Source organism: Sorex fumeus, unplaced genomic scaffold, assembly GCF_029834395.1.
Source record: "Sorex fumeus unplaced genomic scaffold, SorFum_2.1 ptg000001l, whole genome shotgun sequence".
Lineage (NCBI taxonomy): Eukaryota > Metazoa > Chordata > Mammalia > Eulipotyphla > Soricidae > Sorex > Sorex fumeus.
Window position 1 is genome coordinate 6,132,609 of NW_026606058.1, and position 19,459 is coordinate 6,152,067.

The 19,459-nt window shown below is 43.3% G+C and overlaps 2 protein-coding genes across 2 annotated transcripts in view; one reads left to right on the forward strand and one right to left on the reverse strand.

The window, feature by feature from the left end:
* Window positions 1-995, forward strand: part of WDR3 (WD repeat domain 3) — a 49,644-nt gene extending 48,649 nt beyond the window's left edge. The window contains exon 27 of the mRNA XM_056118293.1: window positions 188-995. Coding sequence (XP_055974268.1) covers window positions 188-343 — 156 coding nt within the window. The 3' untranslated portion in view covers window positions 344-995. The remainder of the gene's footprint in view (window positions 1-187) is intronic.
* A 7,795-nt stretch (window positions 996-8,790) lies between these two features.
* SPAG17 (sperm associated antigen 17) overlaps window positions 8,791-19,459 on the reverse strand; it is a 296,302-nt gene continuing 285,633 nt past the window's right edge. The window contains exons 46-47 of the mRNA XM_056115626.1: window positions 12,412-12,556; window positions 8,791-8,930 (exon numbers count right to left, since the gene is read on the reverse strand). Coding sequence (XP_055971601.1) covers window positions 8,791-8,930; window positions 12,412-12,556 — 285 coding nt within the window. The remainder of the gene's footprint in view (window positions 8,931-12,411; window positions 12,557-19,459) is intronic.

Consider the following 19,459-nt stretch of genomic DNA (forward strand, 5'->3'; position numbering starts at 1 on the left):
AGTGTGTGTCCTGCATATGCCTGTATTGATCCGTATTGGGTATTGGGGGGGAGGGGTGGAATAAAAGAACCCTAGACACAGAAGGATAGGTGGCAACGCCTTGAAGCAGGGGTTGCCAGCTCGCCTGTGTCTCTGTGTGGGAACTGATAGGAGAGGAAGTATTTGATGGCTCTCGTCTTGTCCCCAGGATGTGATTGGCTTCAATATGGCAGGCCTTGATTATCTCAAGAGGGAATGCGAAGCAAAAAGTGAAGTCATGTTTTTTGCTGATGCCACTAGCCAACTGGAGGAGAAAAAGAGGAAGAGGAAAAAAAGGGAGAAGCTGATCTTAACTTTGACTTAAGATGTAAACGTGGTGGTAGCTTCGACTTTTCCGTGTTGGACATCTCTGGATGGTTCCAGATTGGCCTGAAAGAATTCCAACCTGGAGGGCTCGCTCTCACTCTCTCTCCCTCGCTCCCTCTCTGCTCCCTCTGCTTCCCTTCCCTTCCTCTTCTCTCCTCTCCTCTCCTCTCTCCCTCTCTCTCCCTCACTCCCTCTGTCTCTCCCTCTCCCGCCCTCCCTCTCTAAAACCATGCTTAGTTTTGAAAAAGAAAAGAAAAGATTCCTTTGCTACCGAAGATCAAGCCTTGAGCCCTGTAGGACTTGTTCCCTTTATGTGCCAATAGAGAGCAGAAGATTTTTTCCAAATTAGGGTTTTTTTTCCCCCCACTGGATTTGAGATGAGCGTTTCCAAAGTTTTTCTTATTTGATGACAGATTTGTTGGCTTATTTACTACCTGTTTGTGTTAGGTCCTGCCTTCTACTGAAACAATCAGGTGTCTTAAATGATTTTCCTCAGTCCATTAATGCCTGGTAGCATGGGTGTAGAGACCTAAAAGGGGCTGTAAAGTTGATCTGGAACAGACAGCCTTAAATTTTACCTTGTAGATTGTTACATCTGTATATAAAAAGACCTTAGTTGCTGTTTATACTTCTCTAAATAAAATTGTTATTTCTAATTACAGAGTAGTCAAGTTGAGATTGCTTCCTAGGCTTCTTGATAATATGCTGCACGTGTGTGTGTGTGTGTGTGTGTGTGTGTGTGTGTGTGTGTGTCTGCACACGCGTGTGTGTGCTCACGCTCACATGTACACGGGCATGGTAGAAATTTGGGAAGAAAGAAATATTTTAGGAAAGGAACTTCACTTTTAGATCTATGCTTTTACGGGAACTTTTCTAATCACCAAGGTCCTAGGTCAACACCCTGCAGGAAGCTAAGTCCTGCCAACAGCTGCCTGAAAGCAAGCTCGTCCAAGTTGGACCAGAGTTCCCTGCAGAGCTGTGCATGGGTTCCTGGTTTACAGAAACACAAACATGCACTGCTTTATGTTTGAGCTTAGTTTATTTTGTAGCTTCATAACTTAATACCACTTCCCTATAGCAAGTTACCTAATCTAGTTGTGTTTTATACTTCAAATCTCCAAAATAGGCATAATAGGCAAAATAGGCATAATAGTTTAGCTCTGGTCAAAGTAAATACAAAATGTTGGGGCTGGGCGATATAGTACAGTGGGGAGGGCATTTTCCTTGCACATGGCCAACCCAGATTCAATCCTGAGTCCCATATGGTACCCCTGAACTTTGCCAAGTGTGACCCAAAAAGCCACCCCCTGTTAAAAAAAGAAACTACTGTTTTAACATAAGGAGACATACAAATTGCATCATTTTATAACAATTCCAATATAGGCACTACACCGTCCTCTCGTTGTTCATCGATTTGCTCGAGCGGGGCACCAGTAACGTCTCACAAATTGTGAGACTTGTTACTGTTTTTGGCATCTCGAACACGTCATGGGTAACTTGCCAGGCTTTGCTGTGCAGGTGAGACTCTCGGTAGCTTGCCGGGCTCTCCAAGAGGGGCGGAGGAATCAAATTCAGATCGGCCACTTGCAAGGCAAACGCCCTACCCGCTGTGCTATCGCTCCAGCCATCCAGTATAGGCACAAGTAGAAAATAGTAGAAATACATGTTAGCTCAGGGTGATAATAAATGTTAAAATGAAATGTTAAAATTTTAAAATGTTAAAATAAAATATGTATCTTTTTCTCGTATCACACCATGAGCAGAGGCATCAGAAGTAGCCTTGGTTTCTGGAGCAGTATAGCAGGGAGGGTGTTTGCTTTGCACGGAGCCAGTGGCCAACCTGGGTTCCATTACTGCACCCCATTTAGTTTCCTGAGTCCACCAGGAGTGAACTTTCAAGTCAGAGCCAGGAGTAAGTTCTGAGCACCACTGGGTATGCCCACCCCATCAAAAAAAATTTTTTTTTCCTATGTGACTGAGAATGTAGCCTGTCCACACGGCAGAGTCTGGCAAACTCCCCGTGGCGTACCCAATATGCCAAATACCAGTTAACAATGATGGGTCTCATTCTCCTAAAGAGCCTTGAATATAATCTCAGGGCTAGGATGAAGGAGACGTTACTGGGGCCTGCTCGAGGCAATCGACGAATAACAGGATGATTTGTGATTGTGATTGTGATGTGACTGAGAATGTGGCAATGTGGTGGTATAGCACAGGCCTGGTACGTGCGAAGCCCTGGTTCACTCCGCGATGGGGGGGAGGGACAGAGGGAGACATTTCTTCTTTTAGGCAGATCCATGAAATTATTGTTAGTAGATAAATGCCAATGGGAAATAGGAATGTTTTGAAAACTAATCCAGAGTTTTCATAATTGTCCATCTAGAGAAGCAAAAAGGCCCTCCCGTTGATCGTCGATTTGCTCGAGCGGGCCCAGTAACTTCTCCATTGGAGACTTTATTGTTACTGTGTCTGGCATATCGAATACTCTCGGTAGCTTGGCACAGCGGTAGGGCGTTCGCCTTACAAGCGGCCAACATGGCCGACCCGAGTTCGATTCCTCCGCCCCTCTCGGAGAGCCCGGCAAGCTACCGAGAGTATTCGATATGCCAGACACAGTAACAACAAAGTCTCCAATGGAGACGTTACTGGGCCCGCTCGAGCAAATCGACGATCAACGGGAGGGCCTTTACCTTTACCTTTACCTTTAGAGAAGCAAATGTCCCTTCTCGGTTTGGGGTCATAGCATCTGGAAGTCACCGCAGAAACACTGGGATAAACTTTGCTTTCACTCCCTGGTTTCCGAAGTGTCCAAGAATTTAGGGGTCCTCGATGTCCTCTTAAAGGGGGGTCAGAAATATTTTCAGAGCTATTAAAATGTCTGCTGGATTGAATAGTACTGTAAACAAACGGATGTCAGCTCAGGAACTGGAAATGTGATGTTAATTAGAAATAGAACTTTTACAAACTCCATTAGTTAAAACGAGGCCAAGCTAAATGCGGATGAGTCCTAAATCCAATGGCTGGTATAAAGAAAATATATTCTGCTCACCGCCAAGAGCTAGGACAGAGGCCAAACTGGATTTCTCCTCAGTCCCAGATGTAGGTAATAAGGTGCGACTGTGACAAGTTCCTAAAATGTAGACAGGGCTTTGGCATTGAGAAAGAGGTAAATAAAGGAGGAATTTTGAGGTGCGAGATGGAAAAAGGCTCATTTCAACGAGGATGAAAGCCCAAAGCACCGGAGTGCACACTACACGCAGGATCCCAGGGTCGGTCCTTGGCATTTGCAGGGGCCCCGGGCCTGCCAGCAGCGGCCCCCCAGCACCAGGCTGGGAGTAGTCTCCAAGCGACACAAGTAGCACTGTAGCACTGTCCTCCCGTTCATCGATTTGCTCGAGCGGGCACCAGTAACGTTTCAATTGTGAGACTTGTTACTGTTTTTTGGCATTTCAAATACGCCACGGGGCGCTTGCCAGGCTCTGACGTGCAGGCGGGATACTCGGTAGCTTGCCAGCCTCTCCGAGAGGGACAGAAGAATTGAACCCCTGTCGGCCACGTGCAAGGCAAATACCCTACCCACTGTGCTATCACTCTAGCTTGATTTCTATGGTATCTGGGGCATATCCCCTTTTATTTCTTCTGATCTTTCTTAGCATTTTCTTTTCCCTCTGTTGACACAGGTATAGACTTTAGGGATTTCTTTTCTATATCTTTCTAAAGAGAGTTTTCAGGATTACTATGAATAGTGTTGTTAAAAATACGAACACTAGGGCCCAGAGAGATAGTACAACTGCTAAGATAATTGCCTTTCACACAACCGACCCACAATCAAGTCTCAAAAACACCATGTGATCTTCCATCTTCCCAGCAGCAAACCCTGAGCACTGCCAGGTGTGGCCCCAGTGCTAGCCCTCCCACCCCATACCAGAAAAAAGGAAATATGAACAGTTGGTCCTAATTAGATGCAAAAAAAAAAAACTGATTGTAGAAAAGTGATCCCTGTTAAAATGTGATGGGCAGTGTGACTAAGTCATGTTCTGCTTTTGAAGGAAAGGTAGGATGTATTCCAAGAACTGGGCTCAACCACGTGGGGAAGGACAGAGGACAGTTGATACAGTGGTCAAAGTTGTGCTGGAATATTCTATGAATGTACCCACTCAAAAGCATTTTAAATCATGGTACCTATAAAAAAATCAATATTATTTGATATTTTGGGGTTTGGACCACACCCAGTGGTGCTCAGGGCTTACTTCTGGCTCTGCACTCAGGTTTATCACTCCTGGTGGACTCGGAGGATCATGTGTGGTTTGGAGGATCAGACCTAGGTCTGCCCATGCAAGTCAAGCCCCCTATTCACTTGACTATCTCTTCTACCCTCTGCCCCTATAGCACAGCGGTAGGGCATTTGCCTTGCACGCAGCCAGCCCGGCCAAACCGGGTTCGATTCCTCCGCCCCTCTCAGAGAGCCTGGCAAGCTGCCGAGAGTATTCAATATGCCAAACACAGTAACAAGAAGTCTCACAATGGAGACGTTACTGGGCCCACTCGAGCAAATCGATGAACAACGGGAAGACAGACAGTTTAAGTAGGATTTGAGGACATTGAACTTGGGTTGGAGCGATAGCCCAGCAGGTAGGGGGTTTCCCTTACATGTGGCCAACCCAGCCGACCCAGGTTCGATTCCTCCTCCCCTCTCAGAGAGCCCAGCAAGCTACTGAGAGTATCTCATCCGCAGGGCAAAGCCTGGCAAGCTCCCCGTGATGTATTCAATATGCCAAACACAGTAACAACAAGTCTCACAATGGAGACGTTACTGGGCCCACTCGAGCCAATCAATGAACAGCGAGAGGACAGTGCTACAGTGCTGGAATTGAAAAAGACTTCTGAGGATGCTGGAATGAGGTGAATCAAGGATGCATAAAGGAATCAACCCTGCTAACACCTTAATTTCACTCCTGAATTGAAAGACAATAAACATTTGTTGTTTTAAGCCATATCAAACCATGCTAGTTTGATATGGCAGCTGTAGGAAGCTGTTTCTCCTATGGACACACAGAGTTTTCAGTAGCTACATGATGTGCAATAGATTGGATACAGACAATTTAAAAAATACAAGTATGGGGGGCCGGAGAGATAGCACAGCGGGTGGGGTGTTTGCCTTGCACGCAGCCGACCCGGGTTCGATCCCTGGTATCCCATATGGTCCCCCAAGCACTGCCAGGAGTAATTCCTGAGTGCAAAGCCAGGAGTAACCCCTGAGCATTGCTGGGTGTGACCCAAAAAGCAAAAAAAAAAAAATCCAACTATGTTCTTAAAAATTCATTTTTTTAATTAAAAACTCATTTGCTTATCACTTTTACAAAAGTCTTAAATATTTTAGGTTTAATTCTAATTGGGTTAATGTTCATAACTACAACTAAGAGAAGTAAAAGTTCTGTGGTATCCTTAATTTTTAAGAATATTTGATAGGTGGGGCTGGAGCGATAGCACAGCGGGTAGGGCGTTTGCCTTGTACGCAGCCAACATGGCTGACCCAGGTTCGATTCCCAGCATCCCATATGGTCCCCCAAGCACCGCCAGGAGCAATTCCTGAGTGCATGAGCCAGGAGTAACCCCTGAGTATCGCCGGGTGTGACCCAAAAAGCAAAAAATATATATATATATTTGATAGGGTGGGGCCAAGGACAGTACAGAGGCCTAGCATGCTTGCCTTGCACGTGGCCAATCCTGATCCCCAGCATTCCATTTGGTACTCAGAAGATTCCAGGACTGATCCCTGAGCACAGAGCAAGGAGTGTGGCCCCAAAAACCAAAGAAAAAATATTTATAAGAAGGACTGAAGAGATGGTACAGGTGGTAAGGCACTTGCCCTGTATGTGATGGACTCTGATCTGATCCAAGCACTACTGCGTACGGCCCCAAAATAAAGCAAAGCATAACAATTATACACACACACACACACACACACACACACACACACACACACACACATGAGTTTCAAGGAAAAGGTGTGGACACGCGGGACTCAAACATTTGGTGATCAAGAGCCGTTCCCCCTGGCCAGCCCACAGCGATGGACGGACCCCTGGCCAGCCCCTGGCAAAGGACCAGGGAATGGAGAAACAGGACCCCAGGTTTGTTGGTAGTCAGTTTATTTCTCTCTTCTCCCCAGTGTAGTCCAATCTCTCCCTTACAGCACAATCATGGTCGTAGTTTTGGTCCCAGTCCCAGTTATCATAGTTCCTTCATCCTAGTCTTCATCCTAGTCCTCCTCCTAGTCCTTATCCCCTTTTTTTCCCCTTGCAGCATAGTTATGTAGAAATCATAAAGGGTGGGGGTACACATAGGTGGGGTTGAACATTGTCATAACAGATGAAAAGCCACTCCTTCAGGGGAAGTTCTAGGGGATTAACTCAAGGAGAAGATCTCATCTGAGGGTTCGGCTCTCCAGATTACTAGGAGATCTGCTCAAGGGCAGGATTCCATCCAGGGTGTATTGCTTTCTCCTTTCCTCAGCTAGTAATCCATTTAAACAGTTATTGTAAATGTGCTTCTCATAATATTTCTAGTCATGTTGTATGAACACAGTAAGATATCTATTAAGTTTAAAGGAAAGAAAGAAAGAAAGAAAGGAAGGAAGGAAGGAAGGAAGGAAGAAAGAAAGAAAGAAAGAAAGAAAGAAAGAAAGAAAGAAAGAAAGAAAGATTCTCCCGTTGTTCATCGATTTTCTCGAGTGGGCCCAGTAACGTCTCCATTGGAGACTTTGTTGTTACTGTGTTTGGCATATTGAATACATCACGGGTAGCTTGCCAGGCTCTGCCGTGCGGGCGAGATACTCTCGGTAGCTTGCCGGGCTCTCCGAGAGGGGCGGAGGAATCGAACTCGGGGCGGCCATGTTGGCTGCATGCAAGGCAAACGCCCTACCACTGTGCTATCGCAGAAGCCCTTTAAGTTTAAAGGTTGGTTCTTCCTGGGGACATCTGGCTTTATATCCTAGACTACAGTCCTCAGGCCAGGTTAGTCTTTCCTAACCCCAGCAGGGTCCTTATTCAGTTACTTCCTTTTAGGTCATGACAGAATTTGTCCATGACAGTGTTCTTAACTTATATGCTTCTTACGGTACTTAGCTTGTCCCTTTCCTATGCCAGGGTAGCTTACAGCTTGTCCATCCAGACCCTTCGTCAGGACCCTCCTTTTGGGGGTGCTAGGAATAGAGGCAACTGAGGCTTAAGTAAATATGATGGGTGCCCAAGAATAGATATTATCTGAAGTCAGTTAACTCCCATCTTACAAAGTATAGCATCAACTGTCTTCCTGTGTCTATTAAAGAAAGGACATTGCTAAACCATGCAAAGGACATAAAGGAAAGAGAAAAGCAATATAGGATTATTAGTGCTTGGTGGGATTGGGTGTGCCCCAGGAGCACTGTTGTGGGAGTAACTCAATAAACCTAAGCTCCCAGGGGGAGGAGCAGGGACAACCTAATTTTATCCAACATAAACATATGTGCACACACACATACATAACACATTTTAAATCCAAAACGTTTTTTAAAAATCACTGGGCTTGAGTTTCTCAAGTTCAAAAAGGCATCCTAGTGTGTATGTTTTTGCCTCTGCTCTTTGTAAGGTAAGTAAGTAAGTAAAGGCCCTCCCTCCCGTTGATCGTTGATTTGCTCGAGCGGGCCCAGTAACATCTCCTTTGTGAGACTTGTTGTTACTGTGTCTGGCATATCGAATACGTCACGGGGAGCTCGCCAGGCTCTGCCGTGCGGGCGAGATACTTTCGGTAGCTTGCCGGGCTCTCCGAGAGGGGCGGAGGAATCGAACTCGGGTCGGCCGTGTTGGCTGCATGCAAGGCAAACGCCCTACCCGCTGTGCTATCGCTCCAGCCCTGCTCTTTGTAGGGTCAGTTAAACATCACTGAAAGGAATGAACTTGAGAATCAGCTTGAAAAAGGCTAATATTACATCTTCCACTTAATTCTCTGGCCTCAGATTCCTTCATCTAGAATGGGAAGGTAAGATCCTAAGAGTCACCTGAGGATTAGATATTGTACACATAAAGGACGTTATTTTACTGTTATTTAAAAGTATTGTCGGGGCTGGAGCGATAGCACAGCGGGTAGGGCGTTGGCCTTGCACGCAGCCAACATGACCGACGCAGCTTCGATTCCCAGCATCCCATATGGTCCCCTGAGCACCGCCAGGAGCAATTCCTGAGTGCATGAGCCAGGAGTAACCCCTGAGCATCGCCGGGTGTGACCCAAAAAGCAAAAAATAAATAAATAAATAAATAAATAAATAAAAGTATTCTCATTCCACTAGGCTAAGCGGTTCTTTGCTTTGGGGCTGAAAGAAGAGAGAGAACAAACTGAGGTCTAAAGATAGTCTGCATGAATACCAACCAGGCCCCCGTTTATTACTTACTTTATTACTTACTGGATCTAATGAGAAATCCTGCGAGACATGATGACTCCAAGTGAGGGAGGAGCAATTTTAGTAGTCCTTGTGGCCACGGGTTTGTGTCTTCCCTGGGGAAAACTCCTGTTTGCTCTCCGAGCATAGTTGCTGCTTGGTAAAATTGGTAAAATACTCATTAAGGACAGTGACATCACAACCAAATGATTTGTGAATATAAACTCCGGATAGCAGCTTAGAATCAGAATCTCCTCTCAGTATCATTACTCCATTTCAAGTCCTGTGCTCCCTACCACAAATTCTACATGCTCAGGCTTTGGGTATGACAGATGGATACTGATCTCTTAGCATTTCTTATTTTTTTCTAGTTGATATTTCTCTGCTAACTCTGATCTTTCTATGGAATCCTTCCATCACCAAAACCAGGCCCCATGCTGTGTCCACATCCAGTAAATTAAAGCTTTCCATCTCTTTCTCTGCCTAACCGGGGTCAGAGTGGGATGAAGGTATCTCCAAGCAAGGATATTAAATTTTGATTTCTCCTGGCTCTGTGCTCAGGAGTCATTCCTGGATGGGGCTCGGGGACCATGTAGGTGCCTGGGATGGAACGTAGGTCTGCTGTGTGCAGTGCTCAGGTCTAGGGACCTTGAGGTTCCAGGGATCAAACCTGGGGCCTTTATGCAAGCAAGGCTTGTGTGCAAATCTTTGTCACTGACCTGGCCCCCACACTTTGAGTTTTTAGGTCCTTTTGCTTCCTTTTATCAATGAATTCTATCTCAGATGTTGTCTCTCTCAAATATCTTTCATCCATTCCCCTCTTCATGTTCACTGGTGGATCTAGGGTTTCTGTTTTCACATTTGGTCTCCTGAATCTGCTTTATAATGATTCTTTGATTATTCTGTCTCTATTCTCCTTCAGCATAACCCCACACAATTGTACTTGATTCATTTATTTTTAAGATATTGATTAAACAGTCCATTGGAACAAAAATATTCAATGAGTGTGACTGCCTAGACAAAAAAAAATTAAACGAAAGATTAAAAAATCTTTCACTACTTACTGAGCCTGGCAAGCTACTGGTAATGTATTCGATATGCCAAACACAGTAACAACAAAGTCTCCAATGGAGACATTACTGGGCCCGCTCGAGCAAATCCATGAACAACGGGACGACAGTGACAGTGACAGTGACTTACTTCCATCCAGTTTTCTTACTGTAATTCTATGTCCCTAACTTCTCACAAAGTGACTCCTAACTGGCCCATGCACATATCTAGAACTTTCCTCTTGTTAGGGGCTTGTCCATTCTAGTCTATGTATCATTTCATCAAAAGTTTTTGCATTCTAGGGACTGGAGAGAGAGCACAGCAGGTAAGGTGTTTGCCTGGCATGCGGCCGACCCGGGTTCGATTCCCAGCATCCCATATGGTCCCCTGAGCACCACCAGGAGTAACTCCTGAGTGCAGATCCACGAGTAAACCCCTGTGCATTGCCGGGTGTGATCCAAAAAGGAAAAAAAAAGTTTTTGCATCCTATAAGATACAATTCAAAACATAAAAAATAGAAGCTGGAGAGACAGTAGAGTGGGTGGGGCACTTGCCTTGCATGCAGCCAAGCCAGGTTCCATCCCTAGCATCCCAGGTGGTCCTGGGAGCCTACCAGGTCTGATCTCTGAACACAGAGCCAGGAGTAATCCCTAAGCACTGCTGAGTGTGATCCTTCCCACCCCCAAACAACTCCTTTGTTTTATTATATATAAACAAAGTAATATATGATTCATGTTACTGGAGTACAAAATAAAGAAATCAAGTGACAAGATTTTATTTCTGCCACCAGTCTATTATAAAAATAATCTATTTTTATTTCTATCACGATCACGATCATCCTTTTGTTCATCGATTGCCTCGAGCAGGCCCCAGTAAAGTCTCCTTCGTCCTAGCCCTGAGATTTTTTTAAAAAGTGCCATATTCAAGGCTCTTTCAGGGTTAGGAGAATAAGACCCATCATTGTTACTGGTAGTTGGCATATTGGGTACGCCACGGGGAGTTTGCCAGACTCTGCCATGTGGGCAGGTTACATTCGAGAGCCTGCCAGTTTGTCCAAAGTAGGATGAGATAATAAGATAATAATAAGAGCTGGGTTTTATTTTATTTCTATACTCAATACTACACTTGATCTTAGCCGAAAGGTCGAGGGCTAGAGCGATAGCACAGCGGTAGGGCGTTTGCCTTACAAGCGGCCAACATGGCCAACCCGAGTTCGATTCCTCCGCCCCTCTCGGAGAGCCTGGCAAGCTACCGAGAGTATTCAATATGCCAGACACAGTAACAACAAAGTCTCCAATGGAGACGTTACTGGGCCCGCTTGAGCAAATTGACGATCAACGGGAGGGCCTTTACCTTTACCTTATACTCAATAAAATATTTGATACAGTACATACACAGCTCCATATAACAAGCACCTGATGTCTGTATATCTATACATGAATGATTAATGTAAAAAGGTATCACATATCATAATATTGGATTTTTTTAAATTAAAAAGATGCTTTTCTGTGCCAGACAGAGAGAGAATACACGGGTTAAGGTGACTGTTGGGGCTGGAGCGATAGCACAGCGGGTAGGGCGTTTGCCTTGCATGCAGCCAACCCGGGTTCAATTCCCAGCATCCCATATGGTCCCCCGAGCACCGCCAGGAGTAATTCCTGAGTGCATGAGCCAGGAGTAACCCTTGTGCATCGCCGGGTGTGACCCAAAAAGCAAAAAAAAAAAAAAAAAAAAAAGGTGATTGTCTTACATGCAGCTGACCTGGGTTCATTTCCTGGCACTACACATGTTCCCTCAACCATTAGCAGAAGCGACCCCTGAGCACTGCTGAGTACAGCCCCCAAACAAACAACAACAAAAAGCCTTTCTAAACATTTTGACACCCCATAAGCTAATAGTATCAACACAGTTCCATGTGCCAGCCCTTTACTAGTTGACTTCAAAGATGAATAAAGATAGTCTTTGTCCTAAAATTTTTAAGTCTGGGGCAAGAGAACTAGTACAGCAAGCAGGTAAGGTGCATGCAGGAGACCTGAGTTCGAATCCCAGTATCCCCTATGGCCCCCCGAAGACCACCAGGAGTGATTCCTGACTGCAGAGCCAGGAGTAAGCACTGCCAGGTGTGCCTCCCCCACCCCAACCTTCAAAAGAAAATTGTCTATTTTTTTGTTTATAAACAGCTCCATTTTTAATATAATTTACTATAGATACTATATGGATGTAAAGCATTTTTCATCATAACATTTTGTAGTTTTCCTTTTATAAATAAAGTAAAAAAAAAACAAATTAAAAGCTAACTCATATTTGGGTAGTTTTCCTACCCTACCCTTTCTCTGTCAATAATCACAGAGAATCTATTGCTTGAAAATAATAAGAAAAGTTCCTATTTAAGTCCCTAGTAGAGAGAGGATGTGGTTACATCCATGTCCTCGAGTTTAACAGCTTTCTTCCTCTAGTAATTGGTTTTACGGATAGAACTGATGAAAATACAATATATCAGGGTGAAGTGGTTAGGTAACAGCATTCCGTTTCCATGTTTTCCTTGCTCAAATGCTGTTTTTGTACTAATGTGACTAAGCGTGTGAAACTCTAAAGGATATTGGCTTCCACAGGCAGAAGCAAGACGTCATGCTCTGTCGTGATCTCAATATTGTAAGAGAGGTGTAAGGCTCCATTGACAACTTCCTCTCCAACAGCCATGGCAAATAGTTCCACCTTCAGTTCCGTCTGCAAGCCAGCTGCCACCTACAAGACACAACCTAGTGTTACAATTAAACACGGCTGAGTTCAGTTCTTGGTTTCAACACTAAGGTGAGCATGATACACAATGCTTCTAGGAGCCAGGGAAAGGGAGCAGAAGTGCAAGGATTAGGGTGCATGCCTCACACTCCAACTCATTCTGGTTTGATTCCCAGTATCACACAGCTCCCCAGGACTCACCATGTGTAGCTCTGGAAGTTCCCAAACATTGATAGGTGTGGCCCTGACGGACCTCATGTGGTCTCTGATGGACCTCATATGGTCTCTGTCACTGCAGGCCCAGGCATCCTTGCATCCTGGGACCCTAGAATTCAGCCATTGCCCCATTGGCTGAAAATCAGTGGGAGCGATCCTGGACCCCTGAACATTGCTTGGGAGGTAACACACACACATAAATTTTTTTGTTAAAAAAAACAACCCTTCTATAATCTTTTGTTTGTCATCTATAACCTGGGCAGTAATAGCTGTCAACAGCATCTAAAAGAAATGTTTTTCAGGAGAATTAGCTAGAATTTTAACTAAGTAGAAATGGGGACCTGGGATAAATTATTGAAGGACAAAACCTGTGCTTGCTATTTAGAAAAGAAGCAAGTTTGATAACATTGGTTTGTTCTCGATTAGGTTTATTGAGTTACTCCCCCCAAAAGCATTCCCAAGGCCCAATTCCATCAAGCACTAATAATCCTATACTGCTTTTCTCTTTCCTTTATGTCCTCTGCATGGTTTAGCAATGTCCTTCCTGTATAGACACAGGAAGACAGTTGATGCTATGCTTTTGTAACGTGGAAGTTAATTGATTCTGAATAATGTTTACTCCTGGAAATCTTTCATATTTACTTAAGTTTCAGTTACTCTTTGTTCCTAACAAGCCCCAAATAGGGTCCCAGCAAAGGACTTGGATGAAACCAGGGCAAGTTGTAAGCTAACCTGGCATTGAAAAGGGATAAGCCAAGTGCCATAAAACTTATAAGTTAAGAGCACGGTCATGGATAAACTCTGTAATGACCCAAAAAGAAGTCACTGGATAAGGACCCTGGGGTTAGGAAGGACTAACCTGGACTGAGGACTATAGTCCTCAGATATGTCCTCTGCAAAATGTCCCCATGAAAGCCACCCCTTAAACTTAACATATCTCTTACTGTGTCCATACAAATCACAAATCACAAATCATCCTGTTATTCGTCGATTGCCTCGAGCAGGCCCCAGTAACGTCTCCTTCATCCTAGCCCTGAGATTATATTCAAGGCTCTTTAGGAGAATGAGACCCATCATTGTTACTGGTATTTGGCATATTGGGTACGCCACGGGGAGTTTGCCAGACTCTGCTGTGTGGGCAAGCTACATTCGGTAGCCTGCCAGTTTGTCAAAGTAGGAATGAAATGTCATAATAAGATGTTGCGTGGCCGCGAATGCGGCCGTGCGGTTCCAGGAACTGGTTTTTATAGTCTCTGAGTCTTGGCCGCTGATGGGATTACACGGAGCCAGGGGGCCAGTTGGTGGGTGTGACCCCCGCCTACTGGAATTTGGAGGATCTGGGTGGAGGATGCTCGACTCCAATCCGAGTAGGCTTGAAGATCTCGGCCCCAGAACCCACGTGGCTTTGTCCCTCTGCCGGTACCATACAAAATGACTAGACATATTACTGAGAAGTAAATTTAAGATGACCATTTAAATGGGTCTGGAAAGGGGAAAGTAATATACCCTAGATGGAATTCTGTTCTTGGGTGGATCTCCTCGCAGAATGAAATTTTGTCCTAGAAACTTCCCCTGAAGGAAGGGCCTTACATGTGTTGATTGTACAACCACACCTACGTGTATTTGCTACCCCCAACTCCAGGGATTATCTCGATTACTAAGGATGTGATGCTAGCATGGGGAGACGGGAAAGAGGGGTAGTGTGAGACTGGAATGGGGCTCGCAGTGAGACTGGAATTGGCGGGCGGGAGAAAGGAATAAAAGTCGGGACAGAGATTGGCATAAAGGGAAGCTGGTTGCCAACCAGTTTGGCTGCCCTGTTTCCTCATTCATGTGTCTGTTGGCAGTGGCGGCTGGCCAGGATGGGGACATGGCTCTTGACCACCAAACAAGTGTGTTGAACACCCACTTTTTGAGCACACAGAAGCATGCTCATATATGTACAGACACCATACACACAGAGCACACTCACACAGAAAGAGAAAAATTAAATGCTCAGACACTGGCGATAGTACTGAAGGCACATTAATTCTTTTCAGGTGTTGGAGAGATGGTACAGCAAGTACGGTGCTTGCTTTGCCCTTGGCCAACCAGGGTTCAATCCCTATTACCACATATGGTTCCCCACCACTGCTAGGAGTGATGCCTGAGCACAGAGCCAGGAGTAATCCCTGCACACAACTGGTATTAGGCCTAATATCAACCAAGTGATCAATAAGTCAATAAATAAAAACTCGATTTTCAATGTGTTTTGGTTTTGTCAGGAGTGCCGGTATTGAACCCAAGGCCTTAACCAGGTGGGTCTTGTGCTTTACTGTGAAACCATTTCCCTGACCCCTGAAAGCACAATTTTATAATGCCTATAATTGTGCTATTTTTCAAATGCCAGTGGTGATAGATAAATTTTAATCTGAGACCATAAAAATTTAATTTTAAATTCTTTAATACTGCCCCTGATGCATACCTACCATAGTCACACTTCAATGTGGTTTAATTAACATAAATTTTCTGTCCTGGTGTCAATGTGTTAAACTTTTTTTTTTTTTTTGCTATTATTGTGGTAACATGGTTTACAATACAAAGTCACTGCACCTTCACCAGCACCAATGTGCAAGAGACCCACCATCACTGTCCTGATGTCAGTTCTCGTCTAGCTTCATGTCTGCCTTGAGTGGGAATCTCATTTCTATTGTCAGGGTTTGTTTTAATTTTCCATTGTTCATTCCCTTTCTTTCTTTTTCAAAAAGATTTTGATTGTCACCTGCAGTGCTCAGGGTTTACTACTGGCTCTGTGCTCAGGGGACCTATAGTATACCGGATATTGAACTGAACCCAGGTGGATCACAAGCAAGGGAAACACCTTAACTTCTGTACTATTGCTAAGACCCCATTCTTTATTTCTTTAACGTAACATACATGAATGAGACCATCAGCATTTGTCCTTCATCTTCTGACTTGGCTAGTTTCATCTAAGTTGTAGTAAAAGACAGGATGGAATTTTGTACTTTCTTCTGAGTAGTATTCCACTGTGTATATATATCACAAGGTCTTTGTCCATTTATATGTCACTGGACATTTGGATTGAATCCGGATCTTAGACATTATAAAGAGTACTTGCAATGAACACAAGTGTGTTTGCATCTATATGAGTTACTGGTTTTGTGTTCTTGAGGTTGATACTAAGAAGTGAAATCAGTGGGTCATATGAGAACTCTATTTCAAAGTTTTTGAGAAGTAACATACTGTCATAGAGGCTGAGTAAGATGGTCCCACCACCTCCAGTGAACGAAGCTTCCTTTCTTTTTTATATCTCTGCCAGTACTGATTTTTTTTTTGAAAAGGACTGAGTGGAATCAGTCCTTTTTAAAAAATCATAAGTGTTTATTTAGCAAAAATGTTCAAGAAAATGTGTGCAATCTAATTTTATTTCACAGTAAAAAGATGCAATGGAGAAGACAGGTTGAAGCACCTGATTTCCCTAAATACAAGCATTACTTTTACTTGTTTCAAGTCTTCTTACCACTTTCTCATTTAACAGCTATTTCAATATTGTTCCACTGCCCACTTATTGCCTTTTATTTCCACACATTTATCTATCAGAATATTCACAAAGGAACCCAACTCACGCAGCATTTCTTGGACATGTCTGCCACCATTTAATTTCAATGATAACTTCTTGCCATAATTTTAGAGTTGATCTACTGGACACCAGAACTACTTCCAAACTAGCTTCCTCTGGTTAGAGCTATGTTCTCCACATTCCTTAAGATCCAAATTTGGTGCAGCTCAGGACTTGCAGATACAGAATTGGGATATTTAACAACTTGGGAGGATACAATTTGCTCCTGGTGTCCACACAGAGGCTCAGACATCCCCAGATAAAATCTGTGGTCTATTTCCAGTGTTTTTGATACAGAACATCCTCACTGATGATTTTTCAACTGTTTTCACCTCACTGGTGAAAACTATTTTCATATGCCTGTCAGCAATCAGTATGTCTTCTCTGAGATAGTATTTCTTAAGATCCTCTCTCCATTTTTTGATGGAGTTGGTTTTGTTTTTGTTTGTTTGGCAGAACTTGTACAATTCTGTGAGTGTTTCATGTATCTTGGATATTAGCCCTTTGTCAGATGCATAGTATATGAATATTTTCTCATCCAGTAGGGTATTTTTTAATGTTAGCCATATTTTTTTCATTGTGTAGAACTTTTTTTGTTGAATCCCATTTGTTTATTTTTTTGTTTGACTTTTTAGGGTTATTAGGAAAAAATTCTGTACCTTCAATTCTCTGGAAAAGCTTGAAAAATACAGAACAAATTCTCTCAAGTTTTGATAGAAATCACTAATGTACCTGTGTGAACTTGAATTTTTGTTCTGGAGATTATTTTTCCCCCAATTTCCCTTACTAGTAATTGATCTATGCCAGTGTCCTACTTCTACTTCCTCCTGATTTAGCTTTGAATGATTGTATGATTCTAGAAGTTTATTCATTTCTTCTAGGTTCTTCAGTTTAATAACATAAAGTCGGTCATAATAGATGCTTGAAATCTTATTTTTCTGCAGTATCTGTTGTAATCTTTCTATTTTCATTTCTGATTCAATTTATTTTAGAATTTCCCCTTTCATTTCTGTCATGAGTCTAGCTAAGAGTTTGTTAATTTTGTTTATTATTTTTTTATAAAACATAGCTCCTTGTTTTGTGAAATTTTATATTACTTTATTGGTTTTCATATCATTGATTTTCGTGGGAAGGGGGCATAACTGGTAGTGGTTAGGTCTTACTTCTGGCTCTGTGCTCAGAGGTGGGCTCAGGAGACCTTATGTGGTACAAGGATCAAACTCAGTTTGGCCATGTGAAAGACAAGTGCCGATCACTGTACTATTACTTAGGTCCTTTATATCATTTATTTCTACTCTAATTTTATTATTTATCCTTATACTTACTTTGGATATCACTTTTTCTTTTTCTAGTTTCCAAAGATATTAGGGTCTTTAGTTGAGTATTTCTTATTTCTTGATGAAACCCTTTATCACTATGAATTTTCCTATAATACTGCTTTTGCTGTATCTCGTGTTCATTTCCAGGAATAATTTTAATTATTTGATCTCCTCTTTTACCCAATTGTGTTTGACAATATGTTTGGTTTCCAAATGTTTAGCTTTTTTTGATTTTTTTCTACTGCCAGGGATTGACACTAGGTCTCATGCATGCAAATCATGCACTTTGCCATTAATCCACATCCTGACCCCAACTTAAAAAATTATTAAAGCATCATGATTTATAAAGTTATTCATAGTTGGGTTTTACACATACGGTGTTCCGGCACTGCTCCCACCACCAGTGCTATTTTGCCTCCATCAGGGTTCTAGGTTCCCTCCCACCCAACTTAATTTTTTTAAAAGATTTTTATTTATTTATTTTTTGCTTTTTGGATCACGCCTGGCGATGCTCAGGGTTCACTCCTGGCTCTGCACTCAGGAATCACTCCTGGCGGTGCCCGGGGGACCATATGGGATGCTGGGGATCGAACCCGGGTCGGCCGCGTGCAAGGCGAGCGCCCTACCCGCTGTGCTATCACTCCAGCCCCGGAAATGAACATTTAGTGTAGGCGCCTTTTTTTTTTTCTTTTTGGGTCACACCCGACAATGCACAGGGGTTACTCCTGGCTCATGCACTCAGGAATTACCCCTGGCGGTGCCCCGGGGACCTTATGGGATGCTGGGAATCGAACCTGGGTCAACTGCGTGCAAGGCAAATGCCCTACCCACTGTGCTATCACTCCAGCCCCACCCAACTTATTTTGGGGGCTAGGGAAAGAGGGACATATCTGGCAGTGCTAAGAGCTTATTCCTGGCTCTGCACTCAGGAATTACTTCTGGCTGGCTTAGGGGACCATATGGAATGCTGGGGATTGAACCGGGGTCAGCCACATGCAAGGGAAATACCCTATCCACTGTAATATCGCTCTGGCCACCAACTTTTTTATAATGCTTAATTTCTACCTTCACAGCATGCACTGTGACCTGAAAGAGACTTGATATAATTTCTCCTTATAATTCTTTTTGTGTGTACCAATGTGTGATCTTTCCTCGTGCAGTAGAGAAGAACGTGTATTCCACCGAGAAGATTGTGGTGTAGAGGCCCTTCTACATATTAATCCCAGTTCTTCTGATTCCTCATTTATGTCTCTGTTTCCTTAAATGATGAGAGGGGGGTTCCAAAATTCTCCTAATAATATTGTTTTTATTAGGCCCATTTAGTAGTTACTTAAAGAATTTTTCTGCTCCTTCATTTGGTGCCTCTTATTTGGAACTTTTTGGGTTTCCTGGATCAGGGTACACGGGCTTCCTCTTCAGGTTGAATAAGTTCTTAGCATTATAATTTTTTTCACCTCTTCTCTCCTGGAATCTCTTTGATGAGAATGTTGTCTCTCTTAATGCTGTTCTATAAATATCTTATTTTGTCTTCGTTATTAATTTTTCTTCATTTGAATGACATTCTCTTCCTTATACTTGAAGTCACTGATTCAAATTTAGACTTTTTCCATTACAATGCCAAGACCTGTGTGTGTGTGTGTGTGTGTGTGTGTGTGTGTGTGTGTGTGTGTGTTATGTTTTAACTTAACTACTGTACTGCTTAGCTCTAGGTCATTCAACTCTCTTTGGGGTATATGTATACTTACTTTCATACTT